The sequence below is a fragment of the Lipotes vexillifer genome, unplaced genomic scaffold (assembly GCF_000442215.2).
Source record: "Lipotes vexillifer unplaced genomic scaffold, Lipotes_vexillifer_v1.1 scaffold387, whole genome shotgun sequence".
Taxonomy (NCBI): domain Eukaryota; kingdom Metazoa; phylum Chordata; class Mammalia; order Artiodactyla; family Lipotidae; genus Lipotes; species Lipotes vexillifer.
Window position 1 is genome coordinate 4,553,113 of NW_006795399.1, and position 21,584 is coordinate 4,574,696.

At 44.6% G+C, this 21,584-nt stretch overlaps 1 protein-coding gene across 1 annotated transcript in view; it reads right to left on the minus strand.

Annotated features, from left to right (window-relative positions):
- The window catches only part of NCKAP1L (NCK associated protein 1 like), a 42,679-nt gene that overhangs the window by 9,041 nt on the left and 12,054 nt on the right, over positions 1–21,584 (minus strand). Inside the window, exons 10-26 of the mRNA XM_007467778.1 lie at positions 18,477–18,533; positions 18,089–18,185; positions 17,561–17,670; positions 17,257–17,389; positions 16,775–16,856; positions 16,536–16,594; positions 16,174–16,319; positions 13,767–13,899; positions 13,359–13,478; positions 11,019–11,164; positions 10,579–10,710; positions 7,098–7,316; positions 5,455–5,585; positions 2,984–3,081; positions 2,759–2,852; positions 2,525–2,607; positions 2,149–2,229 (exon numbers count right to left, since the gene is read on the minus strand). Coding sequence (XP_007467840.1) covers positions 2,149–2,229; positions 2,525–2,607; positions 2,759–2,852; positions 2,984–3,081; positions 5,455–5,585; positions 7,098–7,316; positions 10,579–10,710; positions 11,019–11,164; positions 13,359–13,478; positions 13,767–13,899; positions 16,174–16,319; positions 16,536–16,594; positions 16,775–16,856; positions 17,257–17,389; positions 17,561–17,670; positions 18,089–18,185; positions 18,477–18,533 — 1,921 coding nt within the window. The remainder of the gene's footprint in view (positions 1–2,148; positions 2,230–2,524; positions 2,608–2,758; positions 2,853–2,983; positions 3,082–5,454; positions 5,586–7,097; positions 7,317–10,578; positions 10,711–11,018; positions 11,165–13,358; positions 13,479–13,766; positions 13,900–16,173; positions 16,320–16,535; positions 16,595–16,774; positions 16,857–17,256; positions 17,390–17,560; positions 17,671–18,088; positions 18,186–18,476; positions 18,534–21,584) is intronic.

Genomic DNA, 21,584 nt, shown 5'->3' on the forward strand with positions numbered 1-21,584 from the left:
CCTACATAGGAAGGAAGTCTAGAGTTTTTTCTATTTACCTCTCCTCTACTTATATCTGACACCCCTCCTTGAGGCCTAACTCAAATCTCATATTCCCTATGGAGCCCTCCCTGTTGACTTCAGCCCAAGCTCATCTCTCCCTCCTTAACCTGGCACCACTTTGCAGTGATCACACACAGCACGTGGTATCATGAGTTTTCTTTTCAGATTGGAGGTGAGACATACGGCTTACCTCATCAACTAGATTACAATTTTTTTTTTTAACCTCATGGCATAGAGAGGGGAGAAAAAGGCTTTGGAGTGAGAAGATCTGGGTTCAAATCCTAGCACCACCACTTACTAAATGTGGGACCTCGGCTAAAAGTTACTTAACTTCTTCGAGCCTCCATTTTCTCATCTGTAGAAGTGCAATAATGATACCTACCTCACAGAGTTGCTGTGAAGATTAAATTAGACCACATGTGTAAAGCATCTACCCTAGTGACTCACAGAGTCACTAAGACACTAATAACCATTATCCCTTTCGCTCTACTTCCTTTCTCTCAAAGCCAGGAACTCTGCATTTCTTTTATCCTCTCTAGGCTTTAACACAATGCTAAGCACATAGAAGGCATTCAGTTAATATTGATTGATTGATTCCTGAATCCCTCACTGTACTTAGAATCAGGTTCCCAAGATGTAGCCCCAAACACCCACCCAAAAAGTACTCATACCCCTTTTGAGGTTAAAAAAAAAAAAAAAAGACTTGAAAATCTTCTGAGAGAACAAGGATAACTGTTTCAACAGTAGATAACTAAGTAGAGTATCTTATGCAAAGAACCCCACAGACATAACAATAAACACACTGCCTGTGGTGCTGGACACAGAAAGTTAACCTCAGCCACATTCTGCTCTGCCCTTTATTTAAATTCTCTACTAACTAAATAACCCTGCTCATGGCACCCACGACCTAGGAGATCAGGGACCTGGTCCATGACCTGTGGTTTTCTGGAGGAAGAAAGTGATCATTGAAGGAGCTTCTGTTCTCTCCTCCTAATCTTCTCACCCCTCTGAGGCAGTAACAGAATCTCTGACGGACAGGTCATCCCCCGCGCCACCCGACCTGCTTATTCTCCCAGGCAGGCAGAGCCTAAAGCTCAGAGCTGCCTGGGAGATGCCAGCTAGACACACTCCTGACAGGCCAGAGCATTCAGCCCCACCACCAACAGCTGCCCGAACCCCAGGCTCACCGTGACACCAAAGACCTGGCCTGAAGCAGTAGCCAGCCCAGTGAAACGTCACCCCCTCAGGGCCCGTGACCCCTTGACCCTCATCATCTAATTTCAGGCAGAGAGAGAGGAAATGTTCACAACTCTTTTGACCTCAAGGTAAAGGAATTTTTTTTCTCTAAGTTTTCTTTTTTTTTTCTGACTACTTCCTGTTAACCAGTTTCCTCTTCTCACAGACCTCCCTCCGTTAACAGAATCAATTATAAGAGAAGCGCCCTGCCCTGTGCATTTGAAGGCCCTTGTTCCCAGCCTTCAGCTGTATTTCCTGCAAAACATACTTGTTTGTTCTAGGTGATTCGAAAGGCAAGCTGACGTGAGGTGGGGGAGGGGGAATGGATGTTTAACTTGGGTGCTTACAGAGTCCCCTCCGCCTTTCCCCATCTCTAGAGGAAATGAGGCCCAAGGCAGGTGACACACACACAGAGGAACCAGAAAGTTTCAGAACTAGGAGGAAGAAAAGGCCAGAAAAAGAACGGAAAATCTGAGGGCAGGCAGGGTGGGTAGGAATGGAAGAAAAAAATTTTACAAAAAGTACCCAGGCTCCTGACTAAAGAGGGGACTTGTCTGCATCTAGTTGGGTATCTAATTTGCACATCTTAGGAGAAAAGCTGTAGAAACTATCCTAGACCTTACTCCTCTCCCTCCAGTAACGTTTCCCTAGCCCCCGCAGGATCTCCCCAGGGCTCCCCAGCCGTGCACCCTCTCATCTGACCAACGCCCCTCCCTCCACAAAAATCTCCCCCAACGTGTTTCTATTCAAATTCTGGCTCTTCTCGCTGCAGTATTCTTCAGAGCCCTCTCTCCCTTACAAGATGCTGGCTCCATCCATTTTCAACAACAAAAACCTCCTAATTAGATTCCACTTTGCACTCTCCCATACCTTGATATCTGTGTCTGGGGTGACAAACTCCTTCAGGCACTCAATGGGACCCATAAGAAACGGGCAGTGGGAGGAGAAAACCTGGAGGAAAGAGAGTACAAATGAGTCCAAGGGACAGTGGCCGATGCCTTCAAACAGGTGGAAACAAAGAAACAAAAAAAAGCCCTCAGCTTAGATAAGAACTTAGCCAGCTTCCCATGCCACTTCTCTCCTCATGCGTCTAGGTTTCTTCAGCTCATCTAGCCTCAAAGAACTTCCAGGACCTCTACCGAATTAAGCTCCGTTCTCCTCAATGCTCACCAGCCCTTTCCACAACTTCTCACACAGGCCCTACCCAAGGCTTTATCCTGTGGCAGCCCCCTCTCCCTCAGCTCACCTCCCGAAGTCCCTCTTGGGCCATGGCCCTAAAACTGAGGATAACTCCAATGATGGTCATACGCTTCAGCACATTATCAGCCCCTGAGGAGAAAGAAGAGCGTTCAAGAAGAGAACTCAGGAGAATGGCAACGGTTTTGCTTCTTCAGACCCAGCCTAGGCCTCAGAGCCCCAAAAACCCGTCACCCCCAATGCTTTTCCCACAGTTCCTTCTCCCTTTAGGAGACGTGCTCACCCATCAGCTGGGGAAGCAGAGAAGCCATCAAGTCTGCCTTGCTAAAGTTGGATCTGATCTGAACAAGTACATCCATGTTTTCCACCACCAGCTTCTGCAGCCAGGACACAGAGCCATTAAGCACGAAAAGATGAGACGCATGGTACATCTCCCCCCAGGCTCCTCCCCCTACCCTTCTTCCCCCGGGGGCTGGACCTTCTTCCCGGGGGCTTGCTTCCACAGTACCTTCAGCTCCACAATCTGAGAGGTCACATGCCACATCAGGTTTTCACTCAGGAACTTCATGCCATAGGGGCCCAGGAGTTCAGCCAAAGCCCGCAGCTCTGGAATAGAGTCACAGAGGTCCCAGGTGGGACTCAGAGAACACTGGTGCGTTTGCACAATAGCTATAGGGTAACATGAACACCTTAAGTGTTTTTCAGCAAGGAAAGGAAGTGGGAAGTTGGAGAGCAAACGTAGCCTGAAATCCTGTATTCAGGTGAGACGTCTGGCCTGCCTGTGGGACAATTTACCCTCTCCCCACTGGTACCCACACCAAGACGTACCACAAATGATAACTATTTACTTTTCATTCCTGTAAGAATCTAGACTTTCCCAGTCCCTTTACATGGCACCTGGGCTTTACTCTTGCTGGACTAGCTGCACTAGCTTTATCAGATGTTAAGCCCCTCTCTGAGCCTCAGTTCACTTCTCTGTAAAATGAAGAAATTAATATCCACTCTGAATACCTCACAGAGTTGATATGATAGCATAAGCAGTACACATCCCCAGACTCCCAGTTGTCTTTTCCCCTAAATTCTTCTTCCCTCAAGTCTGCCCCATTACCTTATCCCTCCCTACCCAACCTGCTTCTGGCCCTTTGTGAATTAAATAAAACCTGGCTGAGGAAATCCCATGTTAGAAACACTAGTGACAAATTCAGACAGGGAAGAGCTCTAGCTATGATCTTTGGCTATGGGCGGTCCCAGCAGAGAAAACCATAAAGACCAGAAGTAACAAGAGACCAGTAGAGGAAAGGTGAGTTTAATATGGTTAACAAGAGTTCAGAGGGAAAAGGAAATCAAGGCTCCACACTCAAGTGTTTAAAGGCAGGACCAGTTGATATCCACCTCTACCATTGACAAAGGAAGTGGAACTGGTCACAGCAGCTGACAAAGAGCCTCATGTGGAATAAATACTAAACATTTTTAGTCACCTATTTACAATAGGAACAACTGAGCTGAGAACTAGAAAAGGATTTCCAAACTGGTCAACTTAGATAATTCTAAAATGGCTGACAGAGGGGCAGAGGGGCTGAACTGCCTTCTCTGGAGAGAAGACACACTGATCTACTGATTTGGATCTGCCAACTCTCCTTACTCTAGTCCTCTCTAGGCTAGTAACCCTAGGGCATCCTTCTCTATCCATCTATTTTTGCAGCAGCATTGCCCCATCACCATGGTAACCCAGGGAAATTGGGGTGGGGGTGGTAGAAGGGGGAATCAGCATTACCTCCTGCTGCTCGTCAGTTGTCAGAGAGACCCAAAGCTGATTTTAGATGCTGCCTACAGTCTGTGGGAGGAGCTGATAAGAAGGGGACATCTGAAGCCTCCAGCAGGTAAAGGGTAGGGTCAGCTCACTGATGGAGTCAGTATGAGGGTAAGAAGAAGGCAGAGCTGGAAAACAGAACTGTATACTTTGACTTTCATAACACCCCCCAAGGAAGGGGAAGAATGGAGAGGGCAGGGTCACTGAAACATCTCCTACCTGTCTCAGATACCACGCGGGGTCCATGATTTACACGGAGGTGAGAGGAAGGAGGAAGCAGTGGGATAGTTCATGAATCAGTCAGTCAGTAAAACAAATCTATTAAAAAGGATCTGCATGGCTTCAAGCCCTCTTTAAAAAGAGAATAACTTCCCAACTCATTCACGACACACTCCTCATCTGCCTGCCTTGAGACACAAAAGCACTTCTATACACTGGGAAGCAGCGTGACATAGTGACTAAGCACCCAGGCTCTGGAATTTGACTGCCTTGAGTTGAAATCCCAGTTCTACCATCTATGAATGATGTATGACCTTAATCAAGCTCCTTAACCTCTCTGTGTCTCAGTGTTCTCATCTGTAAAATGGGGGTAATAAGAGTACCTACCTCAAGGCTGCTGTGAGGAGTAAAGGAGTTAAATACATGTGAACATTTAGAGCCGAGCCCACACTAAATGTAATCCATTAGCTCATCATCATTATCAAACATCAGCAATCCAAGCACTAGCTAAGGCCCTAAAACTTATCCCTCAGGAAGAAGTTGCCATGATGTCAGACCACTGTTTAATAATTCCAAACATCAGAATGTCCTCCTTACATTTATCCTTTACCCCTCATTATATGTCCTACTCTTTACTCTTTGTGGAAATGGAAAATAACCATTTACTACCCTTCAAAGAATAAATCCTTTCAGTGACTTGAGTGCCCCTGCCTAGCTCCTAACTCCCCTCATCTTCCCTCTCCACCTTCAACCCCCAAGCCACTCCTCAATTCTGGGTCTCACTTGAAATCTCTTTTTACTGTCCCTAAGGTAGAATCTAGCAGAGATCTAGAAGAGTACAGAATGAGCCTCTGGGAAGGTAGGAGAATTTAGATGGGATCCATAGGTTAAGATATTGTATTGAGGGGAAAGGTTCGGCTCCCTGACAGGAGACCAGGCTCTGGGCTCACCAGAGATGTCAGAGAACTCCTCTGCGCTGAAGTTCTGCTCCCCTTCTCTGGGGAGGCTGATGAAGGCCTGCATGGCTGGTGAGAGGATAATGGTCCCACTGCTCGCCTGTCTAAGCAGACTTTCTAGGTACCTACAAGGTTGGCAAGAAAGCACAGAAGATTAGTGTTCAATCCTTTCTCCCTACCACCACCACTGGGCTCAGGGAGAGAAACTCCACCAAAGGCTGGGGTGGGGAGAAGAGACTCAAAGAAGACAGTACAACACTCTAATTAACACCCCAAGCTGTTGGGTCAAGAACAACTGGCAGTAGTGTGGTTCCGCTTTGCCTGTAATCTTCAGGGCATTTGGCTGTGCTGTCAGACGTAATGGTGTGCACACCCTACCACCTTTCCCAGCTACTGCATGCCCCTCACCCTTGGCCTTCCTCTGTCAGGTGAGACAAGCCTAAGCTGAAAAGACAAAAATTCCTACTAATTGGGCTCCTCTGAAATATACTTAGCCTCAACCTCTCCAATGAGAGTGTTGGACTAAGGGCCTAGGACCCTGGAAGCAGGTCTCAAGTCAAACCTCCTGGGCAGAGAGAGGCCCCGTGAACACTTGTCATCCAGTCTCCAAATATGCCCTCCTGACCTCTGGGCAAGCTGAGAAGGCCTCCAGCCAGTGTCAGCAGAGGGCGTGGCAACGCCTGCCACTCACCCAGGCACTAGCTCCAGGCCTAGGTCTTACAGAAGTCACAAGCTAACCACGGGTAGGTCAAAACCAGCACTCAAACGTGAGGATTTTTCCTTTTAATTTGAATCAGTTGTCAAGTTTTTGAAACTGAGAGATTTTACATTAAAATAAGGATTTAGTGGGGCAGTGATCAGATGGGGCTAAGTGGTGGCCGCCGCCTTTCAGAGGGGCATGCCCCTCTCCATCTATTCAAAGTCCCCACCTAGCCCACAACACCCATTTACCTTACCTGCCAGGCCCCTGTTGGCATTTTATTGTAAACCTAGTCTCAGTCTTTCTCCCTCCTCAGGGGATTCTTTGCAGCCAGGCGGGCTCCTGCCGAGCTGATACTGGATTAAGAACGCCACCCAGTGGCTTAGGGAGGTAGGAATCCAACTCCTCTCCATCCATAACCCTCAAAGGAAATACTGCTGACCCCTGCCTCCTCCAGTCTCGGGGAGGAGGCCCCTTTCGCTATGAAGAACAATCTACTAGACGTGACACGGTCATGTCGGGAGTTAAGGAGACAGTGCTCCGGAGAGATGGTGTGAGACAGAATGGTCTCCAGGGGGAGAAACTGGACAAAGAGAGAAATAAGAGAACTTCAGAAAGAGGAAGAGAGATCATTTGAAATGAAAACAGTAAGAATCCAGAAAAGGAAGGTTAAGAATGGCAGATTAAGAGGAAAAGGGTCAAATTGTTACAGAGTAGATCAATGGATGTTACATGGAAGCTTAGAAAGAGACCTCATGGTGGACAGAGAGGATCTGAGTTTGCCCCAGCTTACAGCTCCAGTCCTCGGGCAGAAACAAGCTTCTGTTTGGGGGTCTATGACCGTAGGAGCTAAAATGCCTGGTCCCGAGTCCTACTGCATAAAGGAAAAAGTGCCAACAAAGAAGCAAGGCAGCGAGAGAGGATAAGCAACACTGACCAATTTGTGTAAAGAGTGGTGATAGTCTGTTCCCCACACGAGTCCAATGGCTGCGTCTGCTGCAGGAGGGCGTTGCGGATGACTCTGGACACATCTGCACCCAAAAACTGGGCCAGTGACTTTATGAAACCGATGTACGCTTTGACTCCTACCAAGAGCTCAGAAGGCCTGGAGATCTCCTGGGTTGTGGCATTGTAGCCAGCCAGCCACACAATGGCTCTAGGTGACAAAAACCATAATCACAATCATAATGACAAACACAGTAACAGTTATCACATTTATACTGTGTTCTGGGTGCTGTACTATGATTTAACTACATGCATTATCTCATGTAAATCTCACAGCAACCCAATAAGGTAGGTACAATTATTATCCCCATTTTACGGATGAAGAAATTGAGACACAGATAGTAAGCCACTTGCCATCTGTGAAGACCACACAGCTAGCAAGTGGCAAAGCTGGGACCTGAATCCAATAACATTTGATTCTTAATCACCATGCTCTTCTGCCTCCTCTGGAGAAATTAAATCAGGGGGCAAAAGACCTGGGCTCCCAAATGCCATCTAACAGTACGTGCTTGCTTACAACCTCCTGCATTCTCAGGGCCAGCATTTGTCTTTTCTCCTCGGAAAGAATTAGTTCCAATGACTGTCAGAAATGGAAAACCACACCCAGAAATCCAGAGAAGTGCAGTGCAATCCCAAGTGGCCACGGGATGCCAGGTGGAGAGAGAGTACACTTGGCTGGCACACATCTATAGCCAACCTTAGAGAAGGTAGAATAACTGTCCACACTGTATTATTTTAGGGGCACACCAGGAACACCCCTCCTCACTGGACTCCCAGCCCCTTCCAAAATACCTTCCCCAGGAACCTGAGAATTCACAATTAGAGTCAGTCCTCTGCCTGAGGCTTTCTTCCTTGTTAAAATGTAAACAGTAGGGGAAAGAGGAACATTAGACTTTGCCAACACAAGCTTTTGTCAGTCATCTGCACATCAGTATGAAAGAGTCCATCAGGTTCTCCCTAAAGCCACAGATGTTTGGGCATTTTTTGTTTGTTCTGTGTTTTTGGAAAACTTTATGGCAGGGGAGGGGAAGGGAACAGGAGGGCCTACTCCCCAGATAAAAAGGAAAAGAGAAGAGGTACCACCTGAGGAAAAATACTATGGAAGGGACAGATGGGAGGCAAGCCTAATCTATTTTAGAGTTTTCATTGAGGCCAAACCTTTAGGCCAGCTTCCAGGCTTTAGGAACAATGATGCCAGTGACATGCTGCTCCAGGGCCTAGAAAACATTGCCAGCTTCTGAAGGTTTACGCATGGATGATTATCAAATTGTCATCTTCTTGACATTTTATATGCACCTGAGACACTTCCTTCCATATAGCTAAAGTGTACGGAATGAAAACAAACTAATTTTACTGTCACCCAAGCAAAAAACTAATTGAAAAATTAGCCTGCATCTCCTACCGTCAAGGCACAGGCTCCTAACTGTTCTCCCTACTCCTGTCCTTGGCCCCCCCTAGTGCAGACAGAGTGAACCTACTGAAATGTTGAGTGAAATCATGTTCCTGCTCTGCTCAAACCCTGCCTAGGCTCCCCGTCTCACTCAGAATCAAAGCCAAAATCCTTACGATGGCATAGAGCCACCTGAACCGTCAGTCTGCTACTCCTCCAGCCTCTCTGACCTCACGTCCTACCAGTCTCCCTCTGGCTCATACTGGTCTCCTCCTTGTCCCCTGAACATACCAGGCATGTTCCCACCTCAAAGCCTTCGCACTTGCTGTTTCCTCCGCCCAGAATGTCCTTTCCCCAGATAGTCACCCACTTGGCTTCCTCAATTCCTTCAGGAGTTCACTCAAATGTCACTTTCTCAAGCAGGCCTTCCCTGGCCACCCTATGTAAAATTTCACCACCACCACCACTACACACTTCCCATCTCCTTTTCCTGCTTTAACTTTCTGCTTAGCACTTATTTTCTAATCTACCATATATCCTACGTTCTTATTTTGCTTGTCTCTCCCGCTAGAAGGTAAGCTTTATGTGGCCAGGAATCTTTATTTCTTTTGTATACTGCTGTATTTACAGCTTCGAGAACACTGATGACACACAATAGATGTTCAATAAATACTTGTTAAGTGAATGAGTAAATATACTACGTATTGCAAAATGAAACACAGAAGACTAGGAGATTATTCATTAAAAAATTTTCCCCTCACTCCACTAATTTGCCTACTGTAGTGCCCGATTTGAATATAAGGAATGTTCCTGCAGCTTCAGGGAGCAACAGAATGAGAGGCAAAGTGAAAGGAAGGGAATTTATTTTGTTGAGGCCTATATATGTCATTCATTATTATTTATCTTTAATTCTCTACCAATTCTCAGTTACAGGTAATTCTCATTATAAGGTAAATATCATTATCCTTACTCTATAGGGTAGGAAATTAAGGCTCAAACAAGTCAGATAACCTGCTCTGATGTCTTAGCTAACAGCATCAACACAGATCTGATGACTGCAAAGGCCCCACTCACCCTGCTAAACCAGTGATAACCAGTTCTAGTTGTTCATCAAAACCACCTATAGAGGGACTTCCCTGGTGGTCCAGTGGTAAAGAATCCACCTTACAATTCAGGGGACATGGGTTCGATCCCCGGTCAGGGAAGTAAGATCCCACATGTCATGGGGCAACTAAGCCCGCGCACCACAACTACTAAGCTCGAGCGCCTCAACTAGAGAGCCTGTGTGCCACAAACTACAGAGTCCACGCGCTCTGGAACCCGTACGCCACATCTATGGAGTCCACGTGCCCTGGAGCCCGCACGCCACAACTAGAGAGAAGCTCATGTGCTGCAACAAAAGATCCCACACGCCTCAGCGAAGATCCAGCATGCTGCAACTGAGACCCGACGCAGCCAAAAATAAATTAAATAAATAAATTAATAATAAAATAAACCTTTAAAAAAAAGGAAACCTATAAAGGTTTGGGGTTCTTTTATTTATTTGTTTGTTTGTTTATTTTTGGCTGCTTTGGGTCTTTGTTACTGCGCGCGGGCTTTCTCTAGTTGCGGCGAGCTGGGGCTACTCTTCGTTGCAGTGCACGGGTTTCTCATTGTGGTGGCTTCTCTTGTTGCGGAGCATGGGCTCTAGGCGCACGGGCTTCAGTAGTTGTGCACGCGGGCTCAGTAGTTGTGGCTCGCAGGTTCTAGAGCTCAGGCTCAGTAGTTGTGGCACACGGGCTTATTTGCTCCGCAGCATGTGGGATCTTCCTAGACCAGGGATCAAACCCACATTGGCAGGCGGATTCTTAACCACTGCGCCACCAGGGAAGTCTGGGTTCTTTTCATTTATTTACTTTTAATAGAGATGCTTGGGACCTATGCCAGATTGACTGCATCAGAATGACCACCAAGACGGATCTAATGGAACCCAACTTTGAGAACTACCATACTAAGCAAACAGAAGACAACAAAAGAGTGATACCTGTTGAGTCTGGCCTCCAGATGGCTGCTGAGATACTCAGAAGGGAAGATGGTGTGTTCAAATACACAGAAGCTGTGTACATGATTCATTGTCAGTGCCAATTCTGTCAAGTTTAGGTGTAGCTTGTCCATGCTGAGTAAAATTGAGAAAGTAAAATGAGCCTCCATTACAGGTCTGGCACTGCCTGCTAGTATTTGGGGAGGATCTGTCAGGCCCATGACCCTCAGACCCCTTTCATCTTCTGGAAAAACTCAGCCTAGAAGAGTACACATTGATGGTGACTTCAAAGGCAAAGTAGAAAATTCATATTTAAGCGCTTTTCCATATCTGTCATTCCCCACCACCACTTCCGCACTCTTTTGCTGCATCACCTTCCCTCTTTCCTGTTCTCCCTTCTTTGAGGTAGTGCCCTGCTGGCCCTCTAAGGCCCAGGTCCTCACTTGGTGACAATGCTGCGGTTCTTCCGGTGACTCTCAGCTCCTGGTTTGTCCCTCTCAGGCTCTCCTTTTCTCGGAGTCTGCCTCTGCTTCATGGTTTTCTTGTTTTTGGCCTTGCTGATGGTAGTGGCACAGTGCTTAGGTAGAAGCTTTAGAAACAAACACAAGTGAATGGAGAAATGTGATTTGTTCCTAAAACTGCCGAGTAATCCATCTAACAGTTATAAAAGGTCCCTCCCTTATTGTCTGTTCTTTTCTCGTTCTGCCTTTCCCTCTCTTTCCTTCCATACATCTCTTCATTTGGAATTACTCTTAGAGCACGATAGCAGCCATGAGAAAACTGGTTTTCTTACTTAAGAGTCACACTTGTTTTTTTTAAAATCCAAGCTTCTACTGTTTCCAAAAACTCAAGTCTACCTTGATGGGCAAAGGTGCGTCAACCTTGAAACTATGCAAAGCTGTCTGTGGTAGATTCTGAAAGTAGTTCCAAAAACGCAACTCCATTAGTAATGGCAACATCACTATTTATTCAAAATGATAACTTTGGAGGGGTCAATACTCATTTGCAAAAGTTTTGGTGTGTGTGAAAATAATACATAATGTTTTAGTCAACCTTGATACAGCACTGAGCAAATATCTTTAACTGTGTCCTTTGTATGTAGTAGGTATTCAAGTTGAGCGATGAATATACCCATAATTGTACTTGTTTACATATCTTCCTTGCATTAATTATTTAAATTTCTTTCAAACATGTATTTGTACACCTTTCTCCCTTAAATTGGGACATTTCCCAAGGGCAGGAATTGTGTACCTTTCCTTCTGGGACCCCATCCCAAGAACCCAGCACAGGGCTTAGTGCCCAATAAATACCAAATAACATAGCAGCTAACATCCCAAAAACCCAGCACAGGGCTTAGTGTCCAATAAATAACCAATAATATAGCAGCTAACATCGATTGAGAATCGCATACCAAATATTTAACATATGCTATTTCATTTCACCTTTATGATACTTCTTTTAAGAAACTATTTTTGGACTTCCCTGGTGGCACAGTGGTTAAGAATCCTCCTGCCAATGCAGAGGACACGGGTTCAATCCCTGGTCCAGGAGGATCCCACATGCCACAGAGCAACTAAGCCTGTGCGCCACAACTACTGAGACTGCGTGCCACAACTACTGAAGCCCGCGTGCCTTAGAGCCCACATGCCACAACTACTGAAGCCCGCGCACTCTAGGGCCCATGCTCTGCAACAAGAGAAGCCACCACAATGAGCAGCCCACAAACCGCAATGAAGAGTAGCCCCCGCTCACCACAACTAGAGAAAGCCCACATGCAGCAACGAAGACCCAACACAGCCAAAAATTTAAAAAAATAAAAAGAAACTATTTTTATCCCCATTTTACATATGAGAAAATGGGAAGGTTAAGTAATAATATAACTGTGCATATGTGTACACACACACACACACACACACACACACGTACGCACACGCACACACACAACCTGACTCCCCTCCTACCGAAGTTGCTACAAAGCCTGACTCAAACCCAGGAAGGGTGGGTAGTCTAGGAAACCTGAAAGAATCCAGGGCAACAGCGGAACAAGTTCTTCATTTTCAAATTTCCTATAAACTTAGGTTGAGCTAATCATGACCGGGTGCTATGAGTCAGTCAACGGAGGGGAGGGGAAAACAACAGACAAAGACACAAAAGCAAAGCAGAAATTTCCAGCTGAAAATCAGCAAACAGAATCCAGAAGCAAAGTGAATAACACTATGATGGTGAAGTATGTTGAATTAGTGATTCAATATTAAAATCCATTAACATAATTCAAAATACTCATAAAATCAGGAAGGTTGACTCCTCAAAAAAAAAAAAAAAAAAAAAAAAAACAAAAAAGCAGATAAACACAGAGGAGGTGCCTGAAAATGTTCAGATAGCTACAGATTAGGGTGCAGATGGACAGAAAGGTGAGACAAGACAGGTGATCTGGGGCCACTGTTCTAAGTATGTGTACACAGGGCAGAGAGAGGAGGGGAAGTAAATTAGAAAGTTAACTCATCTCTTGGAACACTTCAAATGAAAGCACAGATTTTGTTGCAGTGCAGCTGTTCAAATTAGAGTATTTTTAGACACCTCTGTTGAGCCCCAAGGGAGTAAAGACTGCCGATGGGACTACACTAAAAAAGGAAGCCTGCCATAAACTCATGTACACAAAAGCCCTAACCCTACCTGAAAGGGTTAGAGAACTTGGTGTTTGAGAAGAAGATAAAGGTCGATAGAGGGGAAGGCACCAAGGGACTGCAGAGGGCAGACTGAAACAGAGAGAGGGCTGAGCCTACCTGCTCACTCAGGTTTCGCTGTTCAGCACAGATCTCCAGGACACAGTCGCTGGTCTGCTTGGCCAACTCTTCCAGGAAGGAGTTGCAGTGATGAAGGCCATGGTTCTTCAGGTGGGGGTACTTTGGGAAAGAGGACCCAAGGAAGAAACTGTCTCACCAGGACAACCACCTCTTCCTCATAATACTGTTCTGAGCCCCAGCCTGGGCCACCCACTTCCACAGAAGAAGAAAATGAGACCCAGAGAGAGTACACATTCTACATAAAGCTGAGACATTTAGGGACTTGCATCAGATACCTATGTTTGTACCCTTCCTGGGACCAAAATCAACCCTTGGAATTGTGTTTTGGGGGAATAAGAATGAGATGTGATTAAAGAGATGACAGGGTTTGGAGTTCAGGGTACTCACCTCCTCTGGGCACATCTCATGAGTGCAGTGGACAAAGTGAGCACAAATCAGGGGAAAAGCAATGGCATAACGCAACATGGCAGGTTCCTCCAGGGTCATAGCAAACATCTTCTCAAATGTACGAAGATGAAAGCTGCGGAAAAGGGGGAAGGACACTTACAACCAGGGTTTAGGAGCTGGCCCCTTTGAGATAGAGAGAATATTCATTCTTTCAACAAATATTTATTGATATTCACCCTTCCCTCCTTAATTTCCCTACCCTTAAGGTAGATGGGAACCCAAGAAACCCAACCCTTTCAGACATTTTTACTGGATCCCAGGACAGGTTAGTATTGGTTTGACCAAAAAGTTCGTCTGGTTTTTTTCCATAAGATGGCTCTAGTAGCACTTAGTTGTCTTTAACTTCATTCGAAACAACTTTTGTTAGATTGTATTGTGACAGCTGTCATATCAACATGCCTTTAAAAAAAAACATCAAAATTGGTAAATTTTTGTGTAGCCATTTTAGTATTGAAGATGAGAGAAAAAAAGCAACATTTTGGCATATTATGCTTTATTATTTCAAGAAAGGTAAAAACGCAACTGAAACGGAGAAAAAGATTTGTGCACTATATTGAGAAGGTGCTGTGACTGCTCAAAGTTGTCAAAAGTGATTTGCAAAGTTTCGTGCCGGAGGTTTCTCGCTGGACAGCACTCCATGGTCAGGTAGACCAGTTGAAGTTGATAGCGATCAAATTGAGACATTAATTGAGAACAATCAATGTTATACCACGTGGGAGATAGCTAACATACTCAAAACATCCAAATCAAGTGCTGAAAATCATTTGCACCAGCTTGGTTACATTAATCGCTTTGATGTTTGGGTTCCACATAACGTAAGCAAGAAAAAAACCTCCTTGACCATATTCCCACATGTGATTCTATACTTAAACATAAAAAAAGTTCCATTTTTAAAATAAATTGTGAAGAGTGATGAAAAGTGGATACTGTACAATAATGTGGAATGGAAGAGATCGTGGGGCAAGCGAAACGAACGACCACCAACCACACCAAAGGCCGGGCTTCATCGAAAGAAGGTGATGTTGTGCATATGGTGGGACTGGAAGAGGGTCCTCTATTATGAACTCCTTCCGGAAAACCAAATGCTTAATTCCAACAAGTACTGCTCCCAGTTAGATCAACTGAAAGCAGCACTCAACAAAAAGCGTCCGGAATTAGTCAACAGAAAACACATAATCCTCCATCAGGATAACACAAGACCACATGTTTCTTCGATGACCAGGCAAAAACTGTTACAGCTTGGCTGGGAGGTTCTGATCCATCCGCAGTATTGCACCTTCAGATTTCCACTTATTTAGGTCTTTACAAAATTCTCTTCATGGAGAGAATTTCAGTTCCCTGGAAGACTGTAAAAGGCACCTGCAACAGTTCTTTGCTCAAAAAGATAAAAAGTTTTGGGAAGATGGAATTATGAAGCTGCCTGAAAAAATGGCAGAAGGTAGTGGAACAAAAGGGTTAATACGTTGTTCAATAAAGTTCTTGGTGAAAATGAAAAATGTGTCTTTCATTTTTACGTTAAAAACCGAAGGAACCTTTTGGCCAACCCAATAATACCTCCTTCCCTTTTCTTGTACAAAATTTGCTATTCCTCCCTCAGAACCTCTGCATGATTTGGGCCCTGATTTAGAAGTCCCTCAGTATTACTAATTCACATCTCTCTCAAAACTTGACACTTAGGCTCCAGCAAATTTTCTCTGATTAATTTCATGAGGCTGATCTGTCCTCAACCCTGTATTCTCTCAACATCATGCACATTTGCCATTATTATGTTGCTGTCCTTTTCACATGTGGGTATTATACCTCCCCACTCATGCTGAATGCAGAGAGCAGAGCCAACATATTGTGTTGTGTGTTTGATCCCTCAAAGGGTAGAGTTATAAACAACAGTGGTCACTTAGTAAAGGCCGAATGATACCCAAGGAAGACAAACTCATTTGCATTCTCTAAAGACCCTGTTCCCCAGCCCTCCCAATTGTTTTCAGTCCTCTCCACTAAACTTCCAAGTTTTCCATGTCTCTTTTAAATCACAATGTCCCAAGAATAAAAAGGAGGAGGTTCCACATATAACCGTGAGGAAAAGATAATCAATGAATTATCCCAGAGAAGAGAATGCTGTGTAAAGTCCAAATGGCTTTCCTAAAGAAAGCCAACACAAAAGGGAATCAACTTCAAATTCCTACCACTTGATAAAAGCTGGAAAGAAGAAGCTGTGGAGTTTGAGCATCCACCTTTAAAGAGATCTCAAAGAAAACAAGCCTTTCCTGTGTATATGGGGGAATTAGAGTCCTCCACAGAGGCCAGGCAAGAGATCAGGTCAATTGATAAAGAGCTCTGAGTCAGGACATACCAGAAAGTAGATAAATCAGAAGTTTCCACCAGCATATTCTCTACTGAGTCCAGCATTTGAGAGTGAAAGACAATGAGGTTCATCACCTTGGCTAAGTCAGGGTTCTCATGCAGGTGCAGGGGAGCCTTAGCCACACTGGTATATGCCTATGGTTGGAGTTCGGAAAAGGGTGGAGAAAAACAAGATGAATGAAAAAGACTCCCAGCCTTGGGACTACAGTTTGGCTGGTATTTGTCCTGTCCAATCAGCAGTTTTCAGTGTTGAATCAATCCATACAGCAGAGCTTAGGAGTTAGAAAGAGAAGGGATTGTGAGGGAGAAAAAACCTTGAGAATGGGGGACCATTAACAGAAACAGACCTACCTGTAGACGGAACCAGTCCAGCCTCAATCCAGAAAATTCAAATTTTTCTCCATTATCAACTGCAAGAAAAATAGAAGTTTAAAAGGAAATAATAAAACGGCACCTCTATCCAACTGCATGGAATGGTATAATAGGTCCTCTTCAAAGTCATCTTGGCTATTCCCTGGCTCAAGAGATCAATATTTCTAGAAAAAAAGATGTTAGCCCTCACTCTTCCTCCTCCAATTCCCTCCAGTTACCTTGCTTGAGATTCAGAGAGGAGAGAGTATTGACGAATGAGGACATTATGATGGACTCCTCCTCAGGACACACAGACAGGTTCTAAAAGAGAAGGTGGAGTTACCATCAAGGAGGTATAAGTTCCACCAAGAGAGAAACAAGGACCACAAGGCTCAGTCAGTGTATGAAGGTAGAAAGAGCTGCCAAGTGCCACAAACAAAGAGAAAGAGCCAAACAAGACACGGAGGAAACTCCCTGAGTTCCCTGCCATGCTAACACCCAACTGCCTTTTACTCTTCTCTCCTATTTCTGTGCAGCCTCACTTGAGGAAAAAAATTGCTAAGATTATTAGTCCTTTTTTTAAATTTTAACAAACGTAGAGGGGAAAATCAGGCTTTTTGACACACAATCTACAGAGCATGAGATTCAGCCAAGGTGGCCCCCAGGGGAAAATGACCAGGGATCACCCCAAAATTTCCAAAGTATCATCAATTAAACATACTTGAATGATGTCACTGAGCACAAGAGCATCAAATCTGGCCAGGTACTGAAGGTGGTATTGCTCTATCACCTTGATGTGTCTTCGGACCAGAGCCCTAATCTCCTCCAACAAGAAAAGCAGTTCTGCAATGCTCCTACAAAGTCGAGGATGAGAACAGAGAGCTGTATGAGACCGAAAACGTGACCCGAAACAAAGACAGCGACAACAGGGCAGAAACTGAGACCTCCCGAGGTCATTTGATGTCCCCCCGTCCCTTTTCCCAGTCCATCTAAGGTCAAGATTCTTAACCATGCCAAGTACTAACGAGTCAGCGTAGTCCTCAGGTGTCTTCGTCTTGGTGACATTTTCTGTGTGGCGAACCAGCCAAGTGACCTCATCACGAATGAAGGACAGGGCCATGAAAGCAAAAAGGGCCTAAGGAGGGGACAGGGACTATGAGAATTTTCAACTTTAAAAATGGATTTCAAAGCACAGAGAAAACTATCATGAAAATATGCATATGGAAACAACTGTGTAACCATACCAACAGTGGTATCCAATATTAAACACAGAGACTCACAAAAAACTATCTGTCTTCAATTAGCTCACAGTCAAATAGAGGATAAGACAAGTACACAAATAGCTATAATATATGATATACTATGATAGTGCCCAAAAAAGAGGTACAAGAAGTTTTAGGGTACTCTAAGAAGATTCAAGGGAAACAGCATATACATACACAAACAGAACAAAAAACTCAGAAATGCAAAAACTCATGAATGCCAAATCATCCCCCACATAGGAGTCTTTTATCATTAAACATCGTCCCCCTCCCAACGTTTCTTTCTCTTGCCTTGGGACCCAGTAGTCCTGGTTCATCAGTTAACACAGTCTCCAGCTCCTTCACAGCCATCCGCAGAAATTGACGCCTTTGAGAGTGAAACTGGCCACTGAGGAAAGAAAGTGGAAACTAGAGAATATTGCCTCACCCACCCTTAAAAATCTTCCAAAGGCAGTGCAGAAGACAGCTGCATTTAGGAAGGGGTGTCAGCTAGGAGGAAGGTTCAATGCCACAGTTAGACCTGGTAAGGAAACACAAGAATCTGTGGGGGAGCAGCAAGTTCTTGGGTTGAGACAATAAGGCTGTACAGAAACTTGGGTGAGAACAAGGAGAGGAGAGAACAATCTCAGGAGAGATTCCTATTCCATCCCCTCTGGAAGAGCTCATTCCCCACCTTTACCTGTTTGCAATTGCATGTTCCTTGCTTTCCTTTACGTCTGCCACTCGCTTGCCATACCTGAGGATTGACATACACACAGAAGGGTTGGCCATACCACCAGCTAAAGGCCTTGTCCCACCTTCCCAGTCCTCAGAGATTCCAAACTACAGCCTGCAGGGGCATGGGCAGCCTTCACCATCAGGATCTTTCCAAATCTTACTTTTTACCCTGACCTATTAACAAGAGACTCATAGAGCTGAGAGATTATCTAGTTCTCATCATTATTTTGCAGATAAAGAAAATAATACCTGCAAGAAAACTGACTTGCCCGAGGTCACACAGGGTTTTAATGGCAAAGCTGGGACTAGATTTCTTGTCCTGTGCTCCTGCCTTGACACCTTCAAGCCGAAGTACTCTTCCAGGTTTGAGGGAAATACAAATAAGCAGTGCATAAATATGACACAGGCCCTGCTCTCAAGAAAAAGTAGTTACTCCAGGGCTTCCCTGGTGGCGCAGTGGTTGAGAATCTGCCTGCTAATGCAGAGGACACGGGTTCAAGCCCTGGTCTGGGAAGGTCCCACATGCCGCGGAGCAATTAGGCCCGTGAGCCACAACTACTGAGCGTGCGCATCTGGAGCCTGTGCTCCACAACAAGAGAGGCCGCGACAGTGAGAGGCCCACACGCCGCGATGAAGAGTGGCACCTGCTTGCCACAACTAGAGAAAGCTCTCGCACAGAAACGAAGACCCAACACAGCCAAAAATAAATAAATAAATAAATAAATTTATTTTTTAAAAAAAGTAGTTACTCCAGCTCTCCCCTGGGTCCCATTCCCACCCACCTCCTCTTAGAATTTAACCTTATCAGTTACCCTTTTGTCACTTCAATCTCTCTCTCTCTCTCCACTGGTTTATTCTCTTCTCCCAATAAACCTCCCTTATTCTAAAAGGACCCTCGCTTGACCGTGACAATCTACTGAACTTTGCTCATTCTCCCACACCACCAAACTCCTCCAGAGAGACACCTTTACTCCTTTTCACCTCACCTTTCACTGACCCTTGAAGCCCATATGATCTTAGACACTAAACAAACTGTTCTCTCTTAGGTCACCGTCAACTTTTGAATCACCAAATTAGATGGCCTTTTCATTGTTCTTTGTTTCTCCGTAACATTTGACTCTCCTGACCATATTTCTTTTTTTCAACTAGTGACTCATGCTCAGAAGTCCCACACTACTTTAGGCTCTGTGCTCTCTATGTCCCTTATATCTGTCTTCCCTTGTACTGCATCTGTTGCCACCACATTAGTCGAATTTATAACCTTTCGTTTCTCTTCTCCAAACCACCCCTTATTGAGCTTAGCACAGAATCAAAGAAATTTAGAGTTGGAAAGTATCTTAATCAAATCAGGATTCAACTCCACAGCATTCCTGGTGAGTAATTATTTCATCCTCTACGTGGTATGATGGAAAGTGAGAGGATTAAGAGTCAAAAAATCTGGAATGATTTCCTAATTTCATCTCTTATTAACTGAGTGACACTGAGACTGAGCCTCTGTTTTCTCATTTATAAAAGAAGATATTGGGACTTCCCCGGCAGTCCAGTGGTTAGGACTCGGCACTTCCACTGCAGGAGGCACGGGTTTGATCCCTGGTCAGGGAACTAAGATCCCACATGCCGCGTGGTGCAGCCAAAAAAAAAAAGAATATATTAAACATATACCTGAGTATAAGTAAGATGAAGATCAAATTAGCTCATTTATGGCAAAGAACTCCCTCAACTATAAATCTTACATGTTAGTGTTGTTCTTAGTGATGGGGAACAACACACGCTTCAAACATCCCTTCCATTCCCCAGAAGCGGTAATCATTAGAAAGTGTTTCTATATATCTGTATCTATTTACCTCCTGTAACTTCTAATTATTAATCTTAGATTTACTCTCTCTTAAGTCTGGCAATGAATTTTTAATAATACTCAGTTGTTGAGAGTATGAGGAATAAGTATTCTCATAGATGGTAGATAATACATCTGTTTGGAGGACAATTTGGGAAGAGCTATTAAAATTTGAAATATGCATATCCTTTACCCCAGCAATTCCACTTGTAAGAATTTACCCTATAGAAATGTTCACAAAGATATATGTCTAAGGATGTTCATTTCAACATTGTTTGTAAAGGTGTTTTTTTTTTAAAAAAAAAAAAAATGGAGGGAGTGAGGGAACACTTCAAATGTCCATCGATAGTGGATTGGGTAAATAAATTATGTTAAAACCACATAATGAAATACTGTTTGACTGTTAAAAAGAACAAGTCTCTATAGACTGATATGCAAAGATATTCAAAATACAGTAAGTAAAAAAAAAAACAACTTCAGGATATAATGTAGAGGGGCTTCCCTGGTAGCACAGTGGTTAGGAATCCGCCTACCAATGCAGGGGACACGGGTTTGGGCCCTGGTCCGGGAAGATCCCACATGCCGTGGAGCAACTAAGCCCGTGTGCCACAACTACTGAGCCTGCATTCTAGAGCCCGTGAGCCACAACTACTGAGCCCACGCACCTAGAGCCTGTGCTCTGCAACGAGAAGCCACCGCAATGAGAAGCACGCGCACCACAACAAGGAGTATTCCCCACTCGCTGCAACTAGAGAAAGCCCGCACGCAGCAACAAAGGCCCAACGCAGCCAAAAAAAAAAAAAAAAAAAAAAAAAAAAAAAAAAAAGAATATAATGTAGAGTGTGGATCCATTGCTTTTTATCAATTGCTTATATAAGGTTGAAAATATACGCACACCTTTACATGTTCATATATATACACAAGCATCTGGAGGACATGCACCAAACTATTCTGGGAAGTGAGACTGTAGTCAACTTCCTCTTTGTATTTTTCACATTTCTGGTGTTAGTTTTGCAACTACAAAGATAATAAAGGTATCTGACCCCTTCCTTAATCCCACACCTCCTTCTCATTATAGCTCTGTCTCTATTCTTCCCTTCAAGGTCAAACTTCATGAAAGAGTTATTTACTGGGCTTCCCTGGTGGCGCAGAGGTTGAGAGTCCGCCTGCCGATGCAGGAGGCGCGGGTTCGTGCCCCGGTCCGGGAGGATCCCGCGTGCCGCGGAGCGGCTGGGC